Source organism: Oryctolagus cuniculus, chromosome 1, assembly GCF_964237555.1.
Source record: "Oryctolagus cuniculus chromosome 1, mOryCun1.1, whole genome shotgun sequence".
NCBI classification, from domain to species: domain Eukaryota; kingdom Metazoa; phylum Chordata; class Mammalia; order Lagomorpha; family Leporidae; genus Oryctolagus; species Oryctolagus cuniculus.
Window position 1 is genome coordinate 209,160,960 of NC_091432.1, and position 26,552 is coordinate 209,187,511.

General features: G+C 37.7%; 1 protein-coding gene and 1 long non-coding RNA gene across 5 annotated transcripts in view; one reads left to right on the forward strand and one right to left on the reverse strand.

Annotated features, from left to right (window-relative positions):
* LOC127493401 (uncharacterized) overlaps positions 1–3,764 on the reverse strand; it is a 30,361-nt gene extending 26,597 nt beyond the window's left edge. The window contains exon 1 of the long non-coding RNA XR_007923492.2: positions 3,724–3,764. This is a non-coding gene — a long non-coding RNA (uncharacterized lncRNA). The remainder of the gene's footprint in view (positions 1–3,723) is intronic.
* Positions 1–26,552, forward strand: part of SLC44A1 (solute carrier family 44 member 1) — a 226,879-nt gene that overhangs the window by 104,705 nt on the left and 95,622 nt on the right. For all 4 annotated transcript variants that reach the window (XM_051855994.2, XM_051855997.2, XM_051855996.2 and 1 more), the window contains 3 exons: positions 11,964–12,057; positions 20,700–20,869; positions 22,835–22,924. In XM_051855994.2, coding sequence (XP_051711954.2) covers positions 11,964–12,057; positions 20,700–20,869; positions 22,835–22,924 — 354 coding nt within the window. The remainder of the gene's footprint in view (positions 1–11,963; positions 12,058–20,699; positions 20,870–22,834; positions 22,925–26,552) is intronic.

Here is a 26,552-nt window from a genome sequence, read left to right on the forward strand (position 1 = left end):
AGGAAAATCACCTGGCTCCTGCCTTCGGTTCAGCGTGGTGCTCCGGCTGCAGCGCACCAGCCGTGGCAGCCATTGGAGGGTGAACCAACAGCAAAGGAAGACCTTTCTCTCTGTCTCTCTCTCTCACTGTCCACTCTGCCTGTCAGAAAAAAAAAAAAAAAAAAAAAAAAATTAAGTGCTACAGCTGTTATCATCAGTGTTGTTAATTTTTTTCCACAAAGGGAATGTAATAGTCTTCCTTTCCCCCAGTCTCTCTCTACTTGTAGCTCCCTTACGTACCACTGCCGTAACAGATTCTTAGAGCTTCAGTCAGTCCTAATCTCTTACTCAGAGATCATCAGACATTTTATGCTGGCATTCAGAGCTATGGTTCAGTCTTGCTTTATCTTCATCTTGTCCTCTCAAACCTACTGGATCAAGTGTCCCTTGAACCTGAACTGTCATCCAGAAGACCAGACAAAAGCCAATTCCTTTTCAGCTCTGTGTCCTGCTGTGATGATCTCTTGAGAAGTGCCTCACACTACCTGTTGGCGTGCTTGGTTTCCAGTCCAGCATCCTTCTAAGTGAATGTGATATTGAGTGTTGCCTGTTCAGAGCTAAGACCCTCCTGCTGAGTTTTACAGCTTTGTATCTCCTGCAGTATCTGGCACAGATTGGTGTTTGAGAAGTATTAAGGAAGAGGCATGATTTCAAAAAACAGACTTCTTAAATTGGTGCCTACTTGCAAAGACACCCTTAGGCTTTTGAACCAACCATGTAGAAAATAAGTCAATAAGTTAGGCATAAAAATGCTAACAGTGATGACATCAAAAAGCACAACGATAGAGGATGGAGAAGATAATAATTTCAAAAGATACATGGAAAACTGCAAAATTATAATAGGGAAGGAACCTTTGGTATAGGCAACAAAATACCTTACTTTTTTTTTTTTTTTTTACAGGCAGAGTGGACAGTGAGAGAGAGAGAGACAGAGAGAAAGGTCTTCCTTTGCCGTTGGTTCACCCTCCAATGGCCGCCGCGGCTGGTGCGCTGCGGCTGGCGCACCGCGCTGATCCGATGGCAGGAGCCAGGAGCCAGGTGCTTTTCCTGGTCTCCCATGGGGTGCAGGGCCCAAGCACCTGGGCCATCCTCCACTGCACTCCCTGGCCACAGCAGAGAGCTGGCCTGGAAGAGGGGCAACCGGGACAGAATCCAGCGCCCCAACCGGGACTAGAACCCGGTGTGCCAGCGCCGCTAGGCGGAGGATTAGCCTAGTGAGCCGCGGCGCTAGCCCAAAATACCTTACTTTCAAAAGAACCTGTGTGAACTTAAAACAGGGCCTTAGCCGGTGCCGCAGCTCACTAGGCTAATCCTCTGCCTTGTGGTGCCGGCACACCGGGTTCTAGTCCTGGTTGGGGCACTGGATTCTGTCCTGGTTGCCCCTCTTCCAGGCCAGCTCTCTGCTGTGGCCAGGGAGTGCAGTGGAGGATGGCCCAAGTGCTTGGGCCCTGCACCCGCATGGAAGACCAGGAGAAGTACCTGGCTCCTGCCATGGGATCAGCGCAGTGCACCGGCTGCAGCGCGCCAGCCGCAGCGGCCATTGGAGGGTGAACCAACGGCTAAAGGAAGACCTTTCTCTCTGTCTCTCTTTCTCACTGTCCACTCTGCCTGTCAAAAAAAAAAAAAAAAAAAAAAAACAAAAAACAAACAGGGCCTCACGAGATCTCACACCAGCATTACCCTAACACTAAGAGAAATCTTCCTCTACTGTTTGCATTATTTCTCCCCTGCCCTTCCTACCTTTTTGTTAAAAAGTACAAAACAAAAACAATTATCCTTTCTATCATTTGAGGTGCAAAGTGATTGAAAGCAGCAGATAATTTTATTGGCAACTGTTATCACAGTTATATCTTTGATAGACAAAGTACACAGTTTCTTCTACCTCAGATACACAAATCTCAGCTGTGATCTCCGAAATGAGTATCATTAAGGCTTTAAATGGGAAATTTTCAAATCTAAATGCCTAAGAGTCCATGGAGGAGCCTAAACAGTAAAACTCTTACAAGAAAACATGAGATAAGCTTCATGGCCTTGAGTTTGACAATAATTTCTTAGATAGCACCAAATGGTGCCGTAAGCATGAGTAACCAAAGAAAAAGCAGATAAATTGGATTACATCAGAATTAAAATGTCTGTGTATCAAAGGGCAAAATCAAGAGTAGAAGGTCAGCCCATGGAATTGAAGAAAATATTTGGCAACCAAATATCTGTTGAGAAGTTAATATTCAGACTCTAGGATGAACTAATATTTAAAAAATATAGAAAAAAATAGAAAATGACAAGTGTTGGTGAGGATGTAGAGTGAGACCTCTTGTGCTCTCTTGGTGGGAATTTAAAATGATGTAGATGTTATGGAGGTTCCTCAAAAAATTAAAAATAAAGTTACCATATGATTCAGCAATCTTACTTTTAGACATATATATCAAAAGGAATTGAAAACAGGATCTCTAAGCATTATGGAAAATGAACCAGGCTCATTGCATTATTATTCATAATACCCAAAAGTAGAAGCAGTCTAAACTCATGGATATGTGAATGGATAAATAAAATGTGATGCATACATACAATGGAATATTTGACCTCAAAAAAGAAGGAAACCTAATCATATGCTGCAAGATGGATTTAATTTGAAGACATTTGCCAAATGAAATGAGCCAGTCACAAAAAGACAAATGTTGCGCAATTCCAGTTGTATGAAATATCTGAAGTAGTCAAACTCTTCAAAACAAAAAGTAGAACAGTGGTTGTCAAGGCCTGGGGTAGAGAGTAAAGGAGAGTTGTTCCATGACTATGGAGTTTCAGTTTTGTGAGACAAAAAAGCTCTAGAGATTAGTTTTGCATGTAGCTAATACTGTTACTGTGTTCTGTGTACTTAAAAGTGGTTAAGATAGGGGCCAGCGCCGTGGCTCACTTAGTTGATCCTCCGCCTGCGGTACCAGCATCCCATATGGGTGCTGGGTTCTAGTCCCAGTTGCTCCTCTTCCAGTCCAGCTCTCTGCTGTGGCCCTGGAGGGCAGTGGAGGATGGCCCAAGTGCTTGGGCCCCTGTACCCGCATGGGAGACCAGGAAGAAGCACCTGGCTCCTGGCTTCGGATCGGCACAGCACCAGCCATAGTGGCCATTTGGGGAGTGAACCAACGGAGGGAGGACTTTTCTCTCTCTCTCTCTCTCTCTTTCTGTCTCTCTCTTTCACTGTTCACTGTCTATAACTCTACCTTGTCAAAAAAAAAAAAAAAGTGGTTAAGATAGTAAATTTTGTGTTATGTTGTTTTTTACTACAGTGAAAAAAAAAATCTACACATGCTAAGACATGGATAACCCCTAAAGATATTATGCTAAGTGAAAGAAACCAGTCACAAAAAGGCAATTTCTAGGTGATACATGAAGTATCTAGGGTAATCAGGTCCATAGAGCCAGGGGCTGTAGGAGGGGTAGAATAGGAAGTTACTGTTTCATGGGTAGCATTTCAATTTTGCAAGATGAAGAGAGCTCTGGAGATAGATGGTGGTGGTGATGGGTACAAAACAACCTGAATGTAATGTCTCTGAACTGTCGGCTTACAAATGATTAAGATAGGAAATTTTACCATAACTTTTTTTAAAAGTTCATGAAAGAGAAGAATCTTATTTGAGACAGTAACTTTTAAAATGCTAATTCTAAATATTATTTTAATATCTTTCTTACCAGAATGAAAATATAGTGTAAATCCTTTTCAAAGAATTCTGTTTCCATGACAACATTTGAAAATACTGTTTTTCTAAAGCACTTAGAACTGTCCATTCACATGAACTTTTATTGCCTTTAGAAATTATTTAAACTATAAGGAGAAGCTCTTGATCCCTGTATCACTGTTTGTACAGAATTCACTTATTAGGCAAGTAAAATATTCCTTCAAATCTTTATTTCTTTTACATAAGAAAGAAGAGTTGTTTCCTTGGACAGTTAAAGTTTGTGAAACACGTCTGTCAAGTGTGTCTGACTGGTATAGAGTGTGGAAGAAATAGCTGGATATTAGATTTATTATGTGGAGCTACTATCTTTCTTTTTGACAGGTAGAGTTATAGACAGAGAGAGACAGAGAGAAAGGTCTTCCTTCTGTTGGTTTACTTCCCAAATGGCTGCTACGGCTGGCGCTGTGCTGATCTGAAGCTGGGAGTCGGGTGTTCCTTCCTGGTCTCCCATGCAGGTGCAAGGGCCAAGCACTTGGGCCATCCTCCACTGCCTTCCCGGGCCACAGCAGAGAGCTGGACTGGAAGAGGAGCAACGGGGACTAGAACCCAGGAGTTACTATCTTAATACAAAGAGCTTTGAAAGATTGACTAGGGTGGCACTGTGGTATAGTAGGCTAAGCCTCTGCATGTGGTGCCAGCATCCCACATGTTCATGCCCTGCCTGCTCCTCTTGCAATCCAGCTCTTTGCTTACAGCCTGAGAAAGCAGTGGAAGATGGCCCAAGTGCTTGGGCCCTTGCACCCTCAAGGGAGACCAGGAAGAAGCTCCTGGCTTCAGATAAGCTCAGCTCCAACTGCTGCAGCCATCCGGGGAGTGAACAAGCAGATGTAAGACCTTTCTCTCTGTAACTCTACCTCTCAAATAAATAAATAAAATCTTAAAAAAAAAGAAAGACAGTGATTCAGATGAATAAAAAAGTACAAGTTCTAGTATATGAGTTAAATGATAGGCATACAAATGTGTGCTTCATTGTTGTGATTCTTTTTTTTTAAAGGAGGCCTTTTTTTTTTTTTTTTTTTTAATTTGACAGATAGAGTTAGTGAGAGAGATTGACAGAGAGACAGATCTTCCTTCCGTTGGTTCACCCCCAAAATGGCTGCTGTGGCCAGCGCTGTACCAGTCTGAAGCCAGGAGCCAGGTGCTTCTTCCTGGTCTCCCATGCGGGTACAGGGGCCCAAGCACTTGGGCCATCCTCCACTGCCCTCCAGGGCCACAGCAGAGAGCTGGACTGGAAGAGGAGCAACCCGGACTAGAACTGGCGCCCATATGGGATGCCGGTGCCGCAGGCAGAGGATCAACCAAGTGAGCCATGTCGCCGGCCCTGTGATTCTTAATTTACATATGACACAAACCTAAATATGTGGTGCTAGAGAAGAAAACAATTTAAAATTGTCAAATGCTATAAGGACTCGATATCTGAAGACTTCTTTCAGTTCTCTGAAAGTCTGTCAACTTCTTACAGTAATGTATGCATTTTCCCTGGGTGGTAGGAACGTGCTCAATTCATCTCTGAATATCCAGACCTTAATAGAGTAGCTCACAGATATCGATAAATGTTTTCTGATAGGACGATAGACTGAATTTCCCTATTCGTCTCTATTGCCACTTTATAATTTCTCATTTTCTCAGTATACTTTATCCTCAATTCTGTATCCATGTGAGTTGCCCCCAGCAGGTAAATTGTTTAGCTTCAGTCTAACCAGAATTGCTGTAAATCAGTTCTCTGTATTCATCTCAAAGTAATTCATTGTATTCATTCATTTACCTCTCATCTACCTACTCTCCAAGTGATTACTCATACCTTTTCTTCTCTTCAGCCTTCCTGTTCATCCCGATTCCTAACCGTATGCCCTACAGAGAAAATTGAAACCATCTGGTGAGAGCTCCCCTCTGAGTTCTTACTTCCCACAGAGCATGCATTCCATCTTACCCTTAACTTTCCTTCCCTCTAGTTTCTGATGAACAAGTTTGTTTCCTCCTTTGCTATCATTCTTTTTTTTAAAACTCAAGTAATAGGGAATGGAATGGAATCTCCCCCCTTCTGAAACTTTGACTCTCTGGGAGATTTTCATCTGAACACAACCATACTATTATAGATGCTGAAGGGAAGGGGACAAGGGTATCTGCTTGGAGAGTTTTTTGCTTCCCTCTCTGATTTCTGGCCCACCATCTCTGGCCTCTGATGCACCCATATCTCCCTGTCCTCTTGGCTCAGCCTGAGCATATGAGTCTGGATAGATAATCATGCATACACCTTGGGTTTTGTTTCCACATACCATTTATTGATATCTACTGTGTGCCATGGACTGTGCCAGATAATTTGCATATCATTTTTTTCCCATTTGCTATCTAAATTAGAAATATACATAACCTGTGAGTAAGTTGGGAAGTGACTGCATGTTCTCAGTAGTGCTAGTACTTCACATGGGATTCTTACTACCTTTTCCGTTGCTGTTACCAAGCTATTTTATAAAAACATATTTTGTCTTTTCCAACGCAATAGTGAACTCTGACCAAAAACTTGTTTTCCTTATGTTTATATTCCTTTATGGCACAGGAAAAAACATTCCCATTTAAGAGGATATCGTCACTACACTTTATTTTGTATAAATTCTGAACATTTTATGACCTTCCTACCATTTGGGCCACGAGTTGAACCATGTAGCTTGATGCCTTCTTACTGATAATTGTTTTGCCATTTTGATAGATTATATGATCCATTCAGATAACAATTGCTATTTGGAAATACTAGTAAACCCTTTGATAATCATGATTATCATTATCTGGTTAAGCTTAGAGTCAGTATCAAAAGAGGATCAGTATATTACCTTCTTTTTTATCAGTCAGTAACAATAGAACTTAAGCCACAGAGTTAGCATGGATTCATTTTGGTACAGTGAATCAAAAGATTGGACTTAATGTCATTTTATTAGTGAACAAAATCATGAACTCTAGCAGTTAATTTAATCGCCTCCAAATCAGAGACCAGCAAGGATGCTTGATTATTTAAAAATGAAAAAAATCTGAAATTAAAAATAAAATATAAAAAGGGAAAAATTCTTATATTTGATAATGCAATTTAAACAATTTTGTTATTCAATGAATAATTAATACTCCTGATGTATGTGCTGAAGATACAAAGTATAGTCCTCACATTTAAGGAGCTTGCTGTACAGTACAGTGTCAGATTTTCCTTGCCCTCCAAAACACCCAGCAGAAGTCTTACAAAATTAATTCACTTAGCAAATATTTACTGTGTGCTTAATATGTGCCAACAGTGATTGACAGGTTATGAAATACCCCCGGCTGGTTCATTTCTGTAGACAGATGCTTCTTGGGAATTGCAAATATATCTATGCTTTTTATTGGTTAGGAGAAATTTAAATTGGAAAAATGTCTTCAATCCTTTCAGCATATAAACATACAGTGATTTCCTAACTAGAGAAAGTGAGGTTAGATTCATCAGATTTCACAAGGCAGCACTTTCCATAATGAAAATTGTTCTACATTGAGAGATTCTCTTTTCGATTGACTGCAAATTTCTAAATCATATTTTAAGGCGTATTCCTTCCCTTAACTTTACTGTATCAGAAATACATTTGACAAAGAACAAAATTTTATAGCAAAAATTAGCCCCTAACATGCATCTCTTTATGTTTCTATTTCAAGTAAGTTGGTGTTTTAAACCACTGGATCATACCATCTGGAGACATTTTTGATTGTTGTAGTAGGTGAAGCCTAAGAGGGGAGGCTGTTGGAATTTAGTGGATAGAGCTCTAGGAGGTACATAAATGTCCTATAATGTACAGGACAGCTCCCTACTGCCATGCATCATCTGGCACACAATGTCATAATACCAACGTTGAGAAACCCTGTTTTAGTTAGTACACTTTTAAATGAATGGTTAAAAACATTAGCAATGTATATAACATGTAACACCAAAATATGAGAGCTTCTTACAGTAATTTCATTTTTCTTCTCAATCAAGATGACCAGTTTATTCAACAAAGTTGAAGACATTTGGGTTCCAGGTATACACCAGGAGATAGGGGTTCCAGATATTTCAAAAACAGACTCCTAGTTCTCAGAGTCCCCATGCCAAAATTGAAGATACATAATTTAAAAATTTACAAAATAATATATTTTATAATAAAGCTAAATAGTAAATAGACCTGTTAAGTGGGTCAGAGAAGGGTTAACAGGAAGTTACATTTGAATAGTTTCTAAAAATTCATTTCAGGCCGGCACCGCAGCTCAATAGGCTAACCCTCCGTATGCAGCGCCAGCACACCCGGTTCTAGTCCCTGTCAGGGTGCCGGATTCTGTCCCGGTTGCTCCTCTTCCAGTCCAGCTCTCTGCTGTGGCTCGGGAGTGCAGTGGAGGATGGCCCAGGTCCTTGGGCCCTGCACCCACATGGGAGACCAGGAGAAGCACCTGGCTCCTGGCTGCGGATCAGCACAGTGCGCCGGCCACGGTGGCCATTGGGGGATGAACCAACGGAAAAGGAAGACCTTTCTCTCTGTCTCTCACTGTCCACTCTGCCTGTCAAAAAAAAAAATTCATTTCAAACATTAACACTTAGATGTTAATCAGGAAAGGACTACACAAGCAGAGAGAACAGTATAGGAACAATCCTGAAAGTTTGTTAAAAAGTAAGAATTGATTGTAAATATCATGTACATGAGGCTAGGATCCTGCTTTAGTGGGGCCTTGAATGTAAGGAGTTTGGACTTTATACTGAGGTCAGGGATGTCAAGTGACTTAGCATTTTACAAAAACCATTCTCACAATTATGTGCAGGGTGAAGATGGGAGAGAATTTTACCTGATACAGTAGGAGATTGTGAATATCTTAGATAAGGTAGAAAGGTTTGATTGTCAGGACTTGGTGTGTGGAATATCTTGAATGGTACGGGAAGATGGCAGATACAGGATGATTTGTACATTTCATATTGGGGAATTCATGAATGCTGAAACCAGGGATTTTATGGATAGTTCCACCATTAACCAAGATGGAAAATATATTGGAGGAGAGTGAGTGAAAAAATAGTTTTCCTTCAGACATGTTTTGAAGTGTCTGTGGAACTTTTTTTTTTTTTTGGCTTAGGAGCTTAAGAATGCTTGTCTGATTATAATGATTAAGAATGGCACAAAAGAATCATCATGGCTTAAGAGTAAACAATTTTATTTCTAAGTATGGCAGTGATTGCCTCTAAGGCCTTGGAAATATTATTTTTTTCATCTGTAACTTTTGGAGTGGGGTGATGGAAATGAACCTCTTAGGAGAGTTGATAGAAATGACACTGAGCTAAAAAATAAATAATTGAATATTATACGGCATTTGAGAAATTGTAGTAGTTAAACATCCTGGGGGCTATAGCAACCGTTTACCATGATAAATGTTTATATACCCAAGTTAGTTTCCTAAGATCACTCATTTTGATGGCTTCTGAGTAACATTGGCTCACTTGGCGTGAATTGCCAATGGTGTGCTTTAGATAAGCTTTTGTTTTTAGTTTTTGACTTTTCATTGCTCAAGCATGGTTTTTACCTGTTTTCCCGTTAGAAGGAAAACTTTGCCTTACTGCTTATGTTCAAATCTATTCTGCAAAATATCATTAAACTTCCAGTGTAAGACAAATAACCTTTAAGATACTCACTGAAAATGCATCAGCTAATAAACTTGAAAAGAAAAGCAATTGTAAAATGTTTGCCTTTACTGTGGCATTTTAATATTCTCCATGAGGCTTCTTTGTCCATCAGCCCTTTGAACGGGAAGCAGCATAAGGTTTCTTATGATTGCTACTACTCACACATTGTAAAGATCTTTTCCTTTAATCTATTTAGTACAGGATCTATTTAGTACTGGCCTGTGTCCCAGGAGACCGTCAGAGATAAGGCTATTATCCTTTCATTGAGTATTATCCTGGGAACATATTTATAAAATTGAACTCTGTTGCACCTGCTGACCTCCTTTTTTAAATGAAGAAAGGGTGGGGATGGAAATTGTGTTTGCTGAATTTAGATGAAGCAATGTGTTTAGCAGCACTGACACAAAGTACTCTAGTTAGGGCCTTTTATATTGTGCAAATCAATTCCATCTTGAATTTTGAAAGAAGTAAGTTGACAATTCAGATCAAGAAGTTCATGATCACATTGGGTGCTCTGCAGTTATTGGCACAGTTGCTATTTTTTCAGAAGCTATTCTATAACAGGACTCATAGCTATTTTGGGATTAGTCTAAAATATTTGCTTGTCATTTATGTAATTTTTTTCTCCAAAACTGCTATAAGTGGAACCTACTGACATTCTCTTAAGTATAAAAAATAATACTTTCAGGAGACTTAAGTATTTAATATTTATGATTAACTTTTTAAAAAGATAATCATTAAAATGGAAAAGAATAATCAAAAACAGTCTTTAAAATATAGTCTCCTATTGAATCTATAAAACTGACAAAGCTTGAAGAACAATGCCATATAACTTACAATCATCTATTGAAAAATGTTTTGCATTGTCAAGTTACTTGCACTGTCTTCACCTGCTACATATGTTTATGTAAGTAAACTGTTACAGCCCACATGTGGTTTGCTGGTTTGAGGCAGCATTGCTGACTTCAGTGGTGGTTTGTGGCTTTCTAAAAATGACTTTGATTGATAAGAGAACATGTAAATGAAATAAATTCACTCTCAATGTTGCTGTCCCAATAAATCAAGATACATTTGTCTTTCTATAATTTCCTTCAGCTCCTTCCCATACGTTCACATGCTTGTCTATAATTGATTCAATGTTGTAGTCTGCCATTTTTGCTTCATATTGTATTTTAAGTTTTTCCCCCATGGCAGAGATGGAAATACAAATCTGTATAATAAAAATACAAAGCTACTCTGCACTTAAATAATAAAATGTTTGACCAATTAGTAACCTCATAGGAACTTCAGTTAATCAAATATGGTTTGTACCATTTAATGCAGTAGTCCTCTACAAAATTAGAGCAGAAGTCTAGGTCTCCTCAATTGTTCAATGAAACTTGGCAGTATTCTAGTTGCTATATTATAAAATGAGCAAATCAGTAAAATAAGGCTTATACTGGACTGACAGACTGTATCCATCAATATGTATCTATTATTTAGATATATATTAGCCATATAGTCAGAAAAATATACATTTCTTTGCATAATCAATCTAAGGCTGAATTTAAGCTATTTTAGACCACATGAGAACTGGAATCACTTTTATTTTATCAATTTGCTCACTATATTTATAGTTAGAAATGCTTCTTTTTAAATAAGAAAAAGTAATCTGTTTTCTTAATGCATGTGTGCTATATGAAGCAATTTAAATATTTAATCATGGAAAGCATAAAAAGAGAAAGTGTGTAGTTGGGCACGTACTTTGTATTTGAAGAGATGTGGTGTTTAATTTGATCTGTTTACTAGCTGTGTATGCTTGGACAAGTTATCTCTTATCCTCCATGTCCTTCTCTCTAAATTAGGCTTAGTCATGCCTGCCTTACGTTGTTATAGTAAATGATGCAACACATATGTACATCATCATGTCTAGAACCTGACATAATGGCAGATACTTCCAGTAGAGGTAGCTCTAGTGTTCATTGTTATCACCTTTTTTTTTTCTTTGACAGGTAGAGTTAGACAGTGAGAGAGAGAGAGACAGAAAGATCTTCCTTTTTCCGTTGGTTCACCCCCCAAATGGCTGCCACGGCAGTGCGCTGCGCTGATCCGAAGCCAGGAGCCTGGTGCTTCCTCCTGGTTTCCCATGCAGGTGCAGGTGCCCAAGCACTTGGGCCATCCTCCACTGCCTTCCCGGGCCACAGCAGAGAGCTGGACTAGAAGAGGAGCAACCGGAACAGAATCCGGCGCCCTGACCGGGACTAGAACCCGGGGTGCCGGCACTGCAGGCAGAGGATTAGCCTATTGAGCCGCGGCGCCGGCCTCATTGTTACCACCTTTAAGATAATAAAATTTTTATATAACAAATTATATTATCAGTAATTTCAGAGAAGAGTTTGTTTTAAATGTTTGTGGACTGGTAATGTCATATCCTTATAAGTTCTATGATGTTTTAAAGTGGTATATGTTGAGTCACAATTAACCTATAAAATTGTAGCAAATCAGTAAGGGAATGTGTTCAGATTCTGTTCTGCCTGCTCACATAACAACTTTTCTTTCAACAGGCTCAGCTCTATGTAGCTATGACTTGAAGCCTTCTGAATATACTACATCTCCAAAATCTTCTGTTCTTTGCCCTAAACTACCAGTACCAGCGAGGTAAATTTTATTGTTGTTAATTTGTGATTTTTTTTTTGTAATTTAAAAAAATTTAGTCATTTGGTTCCTGTTGTACAACTTCAATGCTTACAACAAATTTTTTTAGAGTAACAATAGAAATGACAACATACATTTCATATCTTTCTAAAAAATGTATAGACAGCGACTTTTCTTGTCCTCAGATATCTTAACTTCTTTCAAGGTTTTACTTTTTCAGTTTTTTTTTTCATGCCGTAACTTTTAAGTACATAAAACTGGTAAGTCACTATGAAATATGCAACAAGTTTATAAACTAAATCTTACTCTTCAAAGGTTCTTTTAAGTTAATCCTAGTAATACTTACTGGGATTGTTTTTAAATTTACTCTTCAAAAAGTATACCAGCAATTATTCTCCATAGTTTGTTTCAGGTATATTCTCTAACTATTTTCTCTGTAGCAGGCTATTTGACATTTTTTTTTTATCCAAGGTCTTATTCAACAATCTTTTATTATTGTCTACTGCTTGTAATGGATACAAAGGTGAAACAAGAAATGTTCTTTGAAAGGATCTCATAGTAGTTATAAGTAAGGTATATAAGTCAGCTTTGTGTTACTACAAAAAAAATATCTGAGATAAAAGGTTCATTTGGCTCACAATTTTGGAGGTCCAAGTCTAGGATCAGGCAACTCCATTGATTTGGCCTCTGATGAAGGCAATGGATAGTGACCCAAGGTAGGAACATGTATAGGAACAAAAGGTTACATCTTGATCTGGAGCAGGGAGAGACAGAGACACAAGTTCCACAGTTCCCTACAAGGGCACACCCCCAGTAACCTAAGGACCTCCCACTAGACCCTGTCTCCTAAAGTTCCACCACTTCCCTATTCATGCCACCTTGGGGACCAGGGTTTTTTTTTTGGTTTTTTTTTTTTAAGATTTTATTTATTTGAGAGGTAGGGTTACAGACAGTGAAGTGAGAGGGAGAGACAGAGAGGTCTTCCATCTGCTGGTTCACTCCCCAAATGGCTGCAACGGCTGGAGCTGAGCTGATCTGAAGCCAGGAGCCAGGAGCTTCTTCCAAGTCTCCCACATGGGTGCAGGGGCTAAAGCACTTGTGGGCCATCTTCTACTGTTTTCCTAGGCCATAACAGAGAGCTTGATTGGAATAGGAGCAGCCAGGACTAGAACTGGCACCCAATGGGATGCTGGCACTGCAGGTGAGGGATTAACCTATTTACCACAGCTCTAGCAGGGGACCAGGGTTTTAACACATGTGCCTTAAGGATATATTCAACATGTAAACCATACTATTAGGCTAAATTTTAAGTTATAAATAGTTTTTTTTTTTTAAAGAAAAGGGAAATAAATTCTCCAAGCATCATAGAATGCTAATTCTTCAGAATTAGGTATGTATATGTATATTTACATATGTGTATGTATGTCACTTTGGAGCATGTTGATCTTGAGACTATTAGTCTGTATTGCTAACTGTGAGTAATGAGGCAACTTCTATAGGGAAACTGACTGGAAGCCACTTTGATTATATTTCAATATATTATAATGAGCTGTTGTAGGTGAAAATTTTTGAGATTCATGTCTACTTTCTTTTGGACAACTTATGGGTTTAACTTGTTCTTTATTTGAAATTTTCTACTGAAAAGTAGAAAAAGGATACAACAATTAAATTGAGTTCCAGCTCTTTTAGTCGGTCAAGTTGCTATTGAAAACCAAAATTTAAAGCTTAAACACACAAACATAAAGGGGCTATTTTAGAAGATACTCAATAGGAGGGCCTTATTATGGTCTTAGACCAGTAAGTAAAGAGATTGCATTAATAAAAATTAAGAATATTAAGGAGGCTGCAACAGGAAAGTAAAGGAGGTCCTTTGAGCAGACTCGATGGAAAAAATTTACCTATGGAAACAGAAAAAGCTGTATACCCTTATCTACCTGGTCACTTAAGTCTGTTTAAATAGTGTATACCTTGAGTATATACTCATTCTTCCAAGACCAAAGCGTCTTATGAAAGGATAACCAGAAAGCCTGAATATGAGAATGAGGTTGGTCTGCTCCTGTGCAGTGTGCATGGGATATGGGTTGGGTTAGGGCTCAGCTCATACTGCATATCCACCCCTGCTTCTGACTTTTGACTCTGCCATGCTGAGGATAGACTATTACTAGTAGTCAGAGGTGTTCCAGTTTTGGCTGCATGAGCGTGTGTGCATACATACTTACACACACATCACAGCATCTAGAGGGTTTTCACTAGAAGTCAAAGCATAGTGCTAGTGGTATAGGTTTTAGAGATAGAAAGACATGGCCTCTAACAAGGTCATTACCTGATACCTTACTAATCTAAGATGGAATGCTGAATCTATGTCATCTGAAAATGGACTATACACTATGTTTATACTATGTTTAAATCTGGTTAGGTTTTACTTATTTTAGGCCCTCACAATCTTGATCTAAACCTACTGTGAAGAAAATAAAGAAATTATTACTAGAAAGAAGGCAAATTAGAACTTTGTAAATATCAGAGTTATTTTTTATTGGCAAAATGAGAGGACCTGAGAATGAGAATAGATTTGTTTTGATAAAAAGAACACTTGGGGCACTACCCCATTTCGCACATAGTGTTAGATAACAAATCTCCAAAGATGGTCTCTCTCCCCTTAAACTCATACCATGTCTTAAATTTAACTGATTTTGGTAACTTTTTTGACGAATGCTGGAAGACTGTCACTAGGCAAAACTGAGGCTCAGGAAAGTGGCCCTCGAGCATCTTTGACGTCTGTTATAGCTATCTTCCATGAGCACTGGTGGGACAGGGGAGTATGACCTTAGAGTGAGATCAGACTGGGCTCAATTCCATTTCACTATTTTCTTTTTGACAGGCAGAGTTAGACAGTGAGACAGAAAAGTCTTCCTTTTTCTGTTGGTTCACCCCCCAAGTGGCCGCTACAGCCGGCCAGTGCGTTGTGGCTGGTGCTCTGGACCGATCCGAAGCCAGGAGCCAGGTGCTTCCTCCTGGGCTCCCATGCAGGCGCAGGGCCCAAGGACCTGGGCCATCCTCCACTGCACTCCCAGGCCACAGCAGAGAGCTAGACTGGAAGAGGGGCAACTGGGACAGAATCCGGCACCCCAACGGGGACTAGAACCCCGTGTGCCGGCACTGCAGGCGGAGGATTAGCCAAGTGAACCGGGGCGCCGGCCTCATTTTACTATTTTCTATTCATCAGCTTGAGCAAGTCTCATAATCTCTCTGTAAACCACGTCTCCTCACATGTGAAATGGGAATGTTCACACTTGTCTCAGAATTATTGCAAGATTACTTAAGATCATATATGTTAAATATCCACTATTGTGCTTGACACCTGGTTTAGGAAGTCTCATTTCTTTCAACTTGTAGATGCTCTCCTTTTGCCCCAACCTTCCTGGGTACCCAGTGACCTTCTGTGACTGAAAGCAGTACCTCTGTTAAAATGAGAAAAGCAATTGTAAACTAATTTGCAGTAAAACACTAATGACATATAATAACCAAATAATTATCATTCCTAAGAGCCTTTGAAATCTAAAAGCAAGTACCTAGAAAGGGCTGTGTTTTATCCAAATTCTTAACTCTGTTGGTGAGATGCACAAGGTAGCAGTTTGTGGAATGGCTAGCCAATATGCTTATAATGCTAATTATTAGGGATAGGAAAAAATAACAATAATAGAAGCAGATTATATAAAATCAGTTAATTCATCATTTTTAGGATCTCTCTGGATGCCAGAAGCAGAATTGATAATATGATATGTAGATGACAAAATATCCAAAAAAATCACTTATTCATATTTTTCAAATGGAGAAGTCAGGAGACAATTAACATGTATAAATTACCTGTTGTGCACCAGCCACCATACTGTCCCTCATACATACTTTCTCACTTAACTCACAAAAACCTATACAGACATTGCCCTTAATTTTTAGGTTAGGAAATAGATGAGAAAGATTAAATTACCCAAGGCCATGCAACTAATTGTTGTGAATCAAAATTTGAATCTAGTTAAGTCTGTACCACAGTTGGTATTTAAAAGGAGACAGAGAAAGTAGTATAAAAGTGAAGGAGAAAAAAGAAATAAAATGAAATCTGTGATACTCACTCCATAGTGGCATTATATTGTTGACTTTTGTTTAGTGTGATTTTTTTCAGAATGCCTTATTGATATTCTTCCCTAAATAAAACTTTTAGATATAAATCATATGTAATTATTTATTTATAACCTAAAGTTCTAAAATAATTGTGACATGCAAACTCCTGTCTGCTTTTGTGAAGGTGTATGGATAAGAGATATTAGGCCTTGCTTGTCATTATACTTTAGAGAGCTCATTAACTATGATAATCCAGACTTTAAGGTAAATGGACAGTGTATTTGCCAGGGTAAGATACAATTTGCCAATGAGTGGCTAATTTTTAAAAATCTTTAGAAGACTCATAATAATCTCATTTATTCCATCTTGACTAATGTTTCAATAATGTGAAACAGCATCAGTTCCTAATGAGACTACATTGACTTCTTAAAGATTCAGTATTCTGGAGCTGGGGTTGTGGTGCAGTGGATTAAGTCAGAGTCTCAGCTGCTCCACTTCCCATCCAGCTCCAGGCTAATGGCCCTGGAAAGGAAGCAGAAGATGGCCCAAGTGCTTGGGCCCCTGCCACTCACATCAGACCTGGATAGAGTCCCAGACTTTAGGCTTCAGCTTAGACCAGTCCTGGCTTTTGGTCATTTGGTCATTTTGGCTTGTGGTCATTTGGGTAATGAACCAATGGATAGAAAATCAGTCAATCTCTTTCTTCTCTCTCTCTCTCTCTCTCTCTCTCTCTCTCTCTCTCTCTCTCTCACACTCTGCCTTTCAAAGAAATCAATAGATAAATCTTTAAAAAGAAGAGATTCAATATTCTGTGGGCTTTGAAAGAAAAACTTACTGTAAATAGGATACTTTATGCTTGTCTGATTAAGAAGTAGAGATGGTCATTTAGATGAGACTACTCTAAAGTAGAAATGGTTTCATATGAGTATTTTTCAGATATGTAAAATCAATTTAACTTGTCTTAAGTTTATTATATCAAATGGGATTTGAGTAGTAAAATATATCAGACACAGCATTTTAATATCTGAATACTTAGTTTTTTTTAAATAGGAAAATAATCCAAGCATCAAAAGCTTATGGCTGATAGGTTGTTCTTATTTGGGGAGGACTGGAAAAATGAATGACATACAAGGGAATCTGGTTTATTTATGTTAAAATGAATAATTTTGTTTTTGAGTAATATTCCACATATTATCTCCTTTTATTTGCTTGCTATTCCTCCTCTTCATTATGACTAAGAGCAGATTTTGAACTATCTGCTAAACAGTGTAGTTAATCAGCTTGTGCTAATTATATACCTTTAAATTTAAAGCTGTCAGGATTTTTTTTAACTGACATAGATTGAGGTATGTGTAAAAGATTGTTGTTATTTTGCTCTAATTCTTTGAAGTAGACTCTCCAAATGGACAAGTGTTTATATACAGTATAAAAATGATTTGCAGGCCGGCGCCATGGCTCACTAGGCTAATCCTCCGCCTAGCGGCGCCGGCACACCGGGTTCTAGTCCCGGTCGGGGCGCCGGATTCTGTCCCGGTTGCCCCTCTTCCAGGCCAGCCCTCTGCTGTGGCCAGGGAGTGCAGTGGAGGATGGCCCAGGTGCTTGGGCCCTGCACCCCATGGGAGACCAGGAAAAGCACCTGGCTCCTGGCTCCTGCCATCGGATCAGCGCGGTGCGCCGGCCGCGGCGGCCATTGGAGGGTGAACCAACGGCAAAAGGAAGACCTTTCTCTCTGTCTCTCTCTCTCACTGTCCACTCTGCCTGTAAAAAAAAAAAAAAAAATGATTTGCAAGGTTAAATTAAGAGCAGATATTACTCAGCATTTTCTTGTAAATAAAAATGAACAATCAAAATTTTGAGAGAAGTCTTTCCTTTTCAAGTTATCTATATTCATCCTAAGTTTAGAAAGTAGAAAAACACTAATAATACTGGGTATAGTGTTACCATAAAAGTTAGAATCATTGATTTACAGGTGGGCCATTTGCTGTTGCTGCTGCTGCTGCTGCTAATCTGAAGAGACAGAGTACTTATTTTTACCCTTTTAACTAACAGATGGGGAAATTGAGAAAAAAAGAGAGTGACATGGCTATCTGATGTTAGGAGAATTTGGGGTTTTACAATTATTTAACGGGAAAAAAGGAAATAAAGAAGCAGGGCCAAGAAAATTAATAGGTACTAAAAACTGTAAGAAAGACATCAGGAGGATGGCTCCATGGCATAGTAGGTTAAGCCTCGTCCTGTAGTGCAGGCATCCCATAGAGGCGCTGGTTGAGTCCCAGATGCTCCACTTCTGATCCAGCTTCCGGCTAATGGCCTGGGAGAGCAGTGGAAGGTGGCCCAAGTGCTTGGTCCCCTGCACCAGCATGGAAGACCTGGAAGAAACTCCTGGCTCCTGGCTTCAGATGGCTCCAGCCATCTGGGGGAGTGAACCAGTGGATGGAAGACCTCTCTTCTCTCTCTCTCCCTCTTTCTGTAACTCTGCCTCTCAAATAAGTCTTTAAAAAATAAAAAAAGACATCAGTATCCTTCAGGTGAATTTATTTTAACAGGGGTTACTTGAGAAATGATGGGATAAATAGAGAACATAACAATGTAGGTAATCATGGAGCAGAGAGGATTTTTGTTTTGAAAGATAAAGAACCAGGCTTTAGTTAAAAATCTGGTTAGAAAAGTCTTTAGTCAAAGACATTAATTTGGCAAAGACCACCTCAGAAAAAAAGCTGTAGGTCATAAAGCCAGTTAAAGGTTTCTGTTCCAAATCTTCCTCCATGAACTCAGAAACCTGTAGTTAATCTTTTTTTTGATTCTTGTAGTATTCCCAGCAAAATTTTCATCAAAGAATGACTTGTATCACTGTAATTCAAACATTACACAGAATACTCTGGATTTCTGTAATTTCTAAGAAAATACCCATTTTTGGCATTTAACGTCACTAATACCACTTTGAAGGTATAAGCAAATACAGGGACAGCAGGAAAATATTTTAAAATGAACATCCATATCATAATGTCATTATCATTTTTTGATACATCTTACTGAAGCATAACTAAGGTAAGGCTAGATCTTTTAAAAAGTGTATTTTATTATTCCATGAAGTTGAACAGTGTGGCTTGTGTTGCTTTTTGTTACTACCATTGGTGCTCATTTACTAACAGTTAAGGAAAACTGATACATGGTTCACACATATTCTTATTTGAAAAGGAATATTCTTATCACTTTTTGAGGAAGAAAAGATAGTACTTTGCATTAAGTCATACAAAGTTGTTATGCTAAAATTAGAAACCTTGGCATTTGATGCCCAGTCATGTGATCCTGTCCACTAATTGCTCCGTAAGACAGTGTCAGCTAAGAATGAGAACAGATTTATAACATTCCAGTCAAAAATGTTGTGTTATAGCTGACACTGATAATCCTACAACCCAGTTCCAAAAATATGGGATTCATGTTAGTGATGGCTAAATTTTAACTTCTGTACATTCAAGTGTGTATTTATGTGTGTACATACATATAGGCTTTCTTGGAATCCACCACATCACAGTTGAAGGCATATTCATAGTCCTTTGTTTAAAATTCTCACATCAGTTAGATATACTTCCCAAAGTTGAAGCGAAACCACATCATAACCAGATTCATGTCACAGTTAAACATAGCTGTGTTCCTTCACAAGTAAAAGCTACAGTCTATAGAAGACTGAAATAAATTATTAAATAACCAATTATTTTACTCTTTTCTGGACATATAATTTGGATTAACATATAAAAAACTGACAATTCCATGGCCCTAATAAGTCATATTTTTCACTTTTTTATATTATTTTAATATTTTCATTCTCATGTATAATCTTTTCTACATGAATGTTCTTATTACATTGAGTATAAATTTCCCCCTGGTATTAATATTACACTACAAGCATATCTGCATACTGTTACGGCTATGCTTTCAAACCGCTGTATATTATGTTGTATGTTGATGCCTTGGCATGACTTGTTTATGTGAGAGGTATAAAGCTCAAACCCTAAACATCTTTATCAATCTGAGCTTTTGTATGCTGTTCTGTTAGAGGAAACCTTTCATTAATGGTGGCACATTTTGAGTAAAAGCATGTATGTTTTTTATTTTCTAATTGCTTATGGCAAAAGTTCATTTTTAGTTAAATGAAATATATGTTTGTAAGCTTTGTCATCTGCCCCTGACTGGTAGATATGCAGGCAGAGGAGATTAAGTGTCTGGTTTTGCTTTGGTAGTTCTGTGTGTGTGTGTGTGTGTGTGTGTATTTCTTTCCAGAAGGGGAGGGTAATGTCTTCTGTTGGAACATGCACTCCACCCTGTTTGATAAAGCTTGTGGTAAGATTCGCATCACTACCCATGACAGCCATCTTCATAGCATTAAGCACCCAGCTCTTAGCTCCCATAATGATGTGTGGAGGGTGGAGTGTATTGCAGCCATATTCACCTTCATTTGTGTGTTTGATGTGGCATTTATATTAAGTAGGAGTAATTTTTTTTCTGATTTTTTTTTCTTGTGTCACCAGTGCACCTATTCCATTCTTCCATCGCTGTGCTCCTGTGAACATTTCCTGCTATGCCAAGTTTGCAGAGGCCCTGATCACCTTTGTCAGTGACAATAGTGTCTTACACAGGCTGATTAGTGGAGTAATGACCAGCAAAGAAATTATATTGGGACTTTGCTTGTTATCACTAGGTAATTGTTTTTCTCATTATTAGCTATCGCATAGTACTACAGTAGAAGACTGTTCTTTTAGCCAAAATATGAATACAATTGGGGATACTTGTAAAATGTTTAATTTCCCTTAGCCAAAATAATTGTTTCAGATTATATATAATTAAAAATATGTACATATAAAAATGTATATATGTATATATATCTGAAACTCATTTCTGTTCTTTTCTCTTTCGTTGGAGAAACTGTGATTACTGAGTCTATAACTACTTTTAATACGATAGCAAGGAGACTTCTTTTAATGAATCAACAATCCCTCTGTTTTTAGTTATGATTCTAGAAGATGTGTTTACTTATTAAAGAGACCGCGTATTCTCTTATTTATTCCTATCTCAGAACGTAGATTTCTGATGGATTCTTTTTGAAGTATGTAATCTTTTCATTGCTACAGTTCATACTATCACTATACTGCTGGAAAAATTGGAAATCTCCACTCGTTAGCCACTGAATTTTCTAGTCAATGAGTAGAAAATATAATAAAGTACAGATTAAATATAATAAAGTACAGATTTTATTTTCAAGATGAAAACTCTCTGTACTATTCTAAAACTATACTTTTGTATAGCCACGTCAGAATTTATGGGCCTTCTTATTTGAGAGAAGTAAACTATGATAGGAACCAAACAACTATTTCATTAACTAAGTAAGATGAATATTTATGCCAGTTGACAACAGTTATAGTCATTGAGAAGATACAAGCCGTATTTCTATCTTTCCTGTCATTAGAGAGTATTTTCTTTTTGCTTAGGTAGTACTTGACTCAATTGAAATAATGCTGTCCATATGAAAATCTAACTCTGTGATATTTGAAAGGCTCCCATCTGTTTTTGGTTCCTGTGAATTTATTGCAAAAGTGAGTACCTTAATAATGTTACCTAAACACAGATCCCAACCATGTATTTGGCTTTGCAAATGGCCCAAAGAAATGTGACTATTAGTCTGGCTTTTTATAAAAATTATTTTGTTTCAGTTAGCTAAATACCTTACCCAAAAATAAAGCATAAACCTTAAAAGTAATGGTTATAATGTTGCTAAGCCATTGGAACTCCATTTTTTATTAGAATGATTTCCTTTGGAAACTCAAAAATGTAAGATAAACCCAAAAGATTTTGGTTCATTTATTTGTGTAATGAGCCTTTAGATAATTAAAGATTTGTAAGTTATGATTTCAGAAATGGATTTCCCATGCAGAGGTTAAATCCTCCTTCTTTGAGGTTTACTCTGAGGATTTTAGCACATTGGGATTTTACTTTGCTTCAGTTTAAGAAAGGGTTTCTCACAGTTGGGACCCTTAGTCCAAGTTGAGAAATTAGGTTGGAGGAATTTGGCCTCACTAGGCTTCAAAAGAGTATTATTATTCTGAGGACACAGACCATCCTTTGAAGGTCCTAAGGAGAAACAAATAGAAAAACATAAAATGCCATCTAGTTTGACTGCCCTTCAGAGGAGTTGGCCCTAAAATGCACAATTACTCAAGGAAGCGTAGCACCTAACTTAACCGATCTCTGTCTACATGTGGTAATTTTTCTTGTCACCAACATGACATACCATTCTCTACACTTTGTGTGTTGGCACGTGTGTTTGCATGTCTGATGTCTTACTTGTGGTGAATCCACAACAGTCTTGTGCTGTTTTTGAGTCACCATGTGCATTTGCATGTATGCTTTTCTGTAGTTTATAAACCCACATAGTGAAGTGACTTTGGTTGTAAGTGATGTTATTGAAGTGTTACAAGTAGCAATGTGAAAATGCAAAAAGAGCCAGTTTCCTTTCTTACCTGAGATGTGGTCATGAGCTAGTCAATAGCAACAAATTATTTCCCTGGCAAGAAGCACCAATTTAAAGAATTTATATTTTCCTATGTTTTCAAATAATAATCTACATGTTTTGGAGTAACATTCATGTTCTCTATTATCTTCCCTGCAGTTCTCTCCATGATTTTGATGGTGATAATCAGGTATATATCAAGAGTACTTGTGTGGATCTTAACAATTCTGGTCATACTGGGTTCCCTTGGTAAGCCATTTCTTTGTTTTCATGAATACATAACTAAATCATGGTGGATGACAGAAACATAAAGAATTTCTACTTTTAATATACTCTTTCTTCTCTTTAAAGGAGAATGTTTTTGCCTTAAAATTTTTATAATTATAGTTATCTACGTCTCTGTATTTCACCCTTGTTAGTATTTGAAGTCTAAACCTTATTTTTATACAGACAGATAGATGTATATTATTTAGTTAAAATTTTAAAGCTGAATAGTGTTTAGTAATGAAATCTGTTCCCATTTACAATGTATTTATAATCCTAACTGCTGCGTTTGGTCTTACTACTGTCATTTGCTTTATGTTTCCCTAATATTTATTCTTCTTTGTTTTTATTTCTCTATATTTGTTTTGTGGACTATTTTCTTTCTTTATAATTTAACTACTTTCACTCTTGGTTGGATAGTGTATGTTATATTTTTGCTTCTACAGTTGGTAACCTATGCATTTTTAGAAATATTATTTAATCTAGAATTCTATGATTATTAAAGGCTGAAAATAAATAATAGGTGTTGAGTTTTAATCTAACTCCTTTAAATTTATCTTAAGCTTTCTTCCTTTCATCTCTGTCTCACTTTTACTCGTTCCCACTACTTAGCCCTTATTAAATAATCTGAGATTTTTCAGGTTATTATTAAAATTAAGATATTTTCATGTACTGTATATTTTTAACTATTTATTCATGCCTTGAAAAGTTTCATAATTAATCTTACATTAAGTTTATATTATCCTAAACTAGTTTTAGTAGAAACTACTGGTCCTTTTCCTGTAAGACTTCACTCTTGAGTTCTTAATTTCAATTCATCTTTATATGTCAGTTTGTCTTTATATGTGAATTCAGGTGATTTATTTATGAAAGATTCAGGGGCTATATATTTTCTTAGTTCTTACATATCTGAAATTGTTTTTGTTTTCATGTGTGAGTCTTGGATTAAATGATTATAAAATTTTTCAACAATAGTCTCTTGTGATGGTTGTTTATTATTTCAGAGAACTCAGAAACCAGTATAAACTTTGTTTGTTACCCATAACCTGTTTCATCTACCTACATGTTTATATAATTAACATGCTTTTGTAATTTAAAATTTTGGGGTAATTTTGAATCTTAAGTATTCACCTGTGATCTTTTTTGAAGGGGAAATCTTTTTAACTCTGAAATTTTTTTATTTATTTCTATATTTGATTTTTCTGTTCTTATGCCTATCTCTCCCACCCCTTTTCTTCTGCTGTCATCTTCTGAGTTGTTATTTTAATTTTTTGGTTATTTTTTCCTTATCATTCAGGACTAGCTCTTCTTTTATGATTTGTGAAGCAATATTTATAACTGTACTAAATGATATGACATTCATATAACTTTTTTTACCCTCTTTCTCTATATATATATGTGTATGCATTCAAATATATAAATATATATGACTATATATATATACACACACACACACAACCACAAATAAGAGAAAACATATGATATTTGTCTTTTTAGGTCTGGCTAATTTCACATAGCATAATGATCTCCAGTTGTATCCATTTTGTGGTAGATGTCAGAATTTCACTCTGTTTTATGGCTGAGTAATATTCTATCATGTATTTATACATATATTGTTAGTAGTAGTAGTAGTAGTATATACATTTTCTTTATCCAGTCTCTTAAGTTTATTTCCATATCGCTGATACAGTTTTTCTAGTAGTGGTTTTGTACTTATTACCTATGATGAGGAAATTAATTTTACTATTCCAGTTGCATTCTATTTGTAATTCTTCCTGCTCTCAACAGTTTTTTTTTTGTTTTTTGTTTTTTGTTTTTTGTTTTTTGACAGGCAGAGTGGACAGTGAGAGAGAGAGACAGAGAGAAAGGTCTTCCTTTGCCGTTGGTTCACCCTCCAATGGCCGCCGCGGCCAGCGCACTGTGGCCGGCGCACCGCGCTGATCCGATGGCAGGAGCCAGGAGCCAGGTGCTTTTCCTGGTCTCCCATGGGGTGCAGGGCCCAAGCACTTGGGCCATCCTCCACTGTACTCCCTGGCCACAGCAGAGAGCTGGCCTGGAAGAGGGGCAACCGGGACAGAATCCGGTGCCCCAACCGGGACTAGAACCCGGTGTGCCGGCGCCGCTAGGTGGAGGATTAGCCTAGTGAGCCACAGTGCTGGCCTCTCAACAATTTTTCTTTTCATTTCCATGTATAGCTTTAGTATCTTAATTTTTTGTGTGGACAGATAGTTTTTATAAGGAATCTATATTCAGAAAACAGCTTTGCCACTTACTCCGGTTTATATTTGAATGATACTTAATTTTCCCAAAATTTCCATTTTATCATTTGTAATGTAGAGTTCATAATAAGCACTTAAATATGGTGACCAAATTATGTCACATCTGTAAAGGAATTCACATTGTTTCTAGCAAAAAAAAAAAAAGATTGGTTTTGTTTTACCTTGTTATCTTTGATTTGAGGTTTACAAACTTCACACATTTTATATATACAAATTTAGGGACATAATGATTCTTCCTACCCTACCCACCTTCCAACCCACACTCCCACCCTTCTTTTTCTCCCTCTCCTGTTCCCCTTCTTATTTTTTACCAAGATCTATTTTCAGTTAACATTATACACATGAGATTAATGCTACACAAAGTAAAGACTTCAACAAATAGTATGCAAAAGAAAAAAAAAACTGTTCCTCAACAGTCATCACATCTCAGAGTGTCAAATTCACTTCTATAAATTACCTTTTGGGTACTCTGTTAGTTACCCAAGATAGGAGAAAACATATGGTATTTGTCTTTTGGATGCTGGCTTATTTCACTAATTATAATGTTTTCCATTTGCATCCATTTTGTTGCAAATGACAAGATTTCATTTTTTTTATTGTTGTGTAGTATTCTATGGTGTACATAAACCATAAATTCTTCATTTAATCTTCAGTTGAAAGACATCTCAGTTGATTCCATATCTTAGCTATTGTGAATTGAGCTGTAATAAACATGGGAGTACAAATAACTCTTTCCTATGCTGATTTCATTTCCTTTGGATAAATTGCCCAAGAGTGGGATGGCTGGGTCATGTGATAGGTCTATATTCAGATTTCTTCTATTTTTAATTTTTAAAATTTATTTGAAAGGCAGATATACAGAGAAACAGAGGAAGAGAGAAAGTCTTCCATCCCTTGGTTGTCTCCTCAAATGGCCACAATGGCCAGAGCTAGGCTGATACAAAGCTAAGAGCCAGGAGCTCCTTCTGGGTGTCCCACATGGGTGCAGGGACCTAAGGACTTGGGCCATCTTCTACCACTCTCCCAGGACAAAGCAGAGAGCTGGATTGGGAGTGGAGCAACCAAGACTCAAACCAGCTTCCATAAAGGATGCTGGTACTGCAGGCTTACTGCTACACCACAGCGCCAGCCCCTGTATTCAGATTTTTGAGGTATCTCCATACTGTCTTCCACAGTGGATGTACTAGTTTACATTCCCACCAACAATGGATTAGAGTACCTTTTCCCCCACATCTTCGCCAGCATTTGTTGTTTGTTGACTTCTTTTTTTTTATTTATTTAATGAATGCATTTTTACATAGATAGAACTCTAGGAATATAGTGGTTCTTTCCCC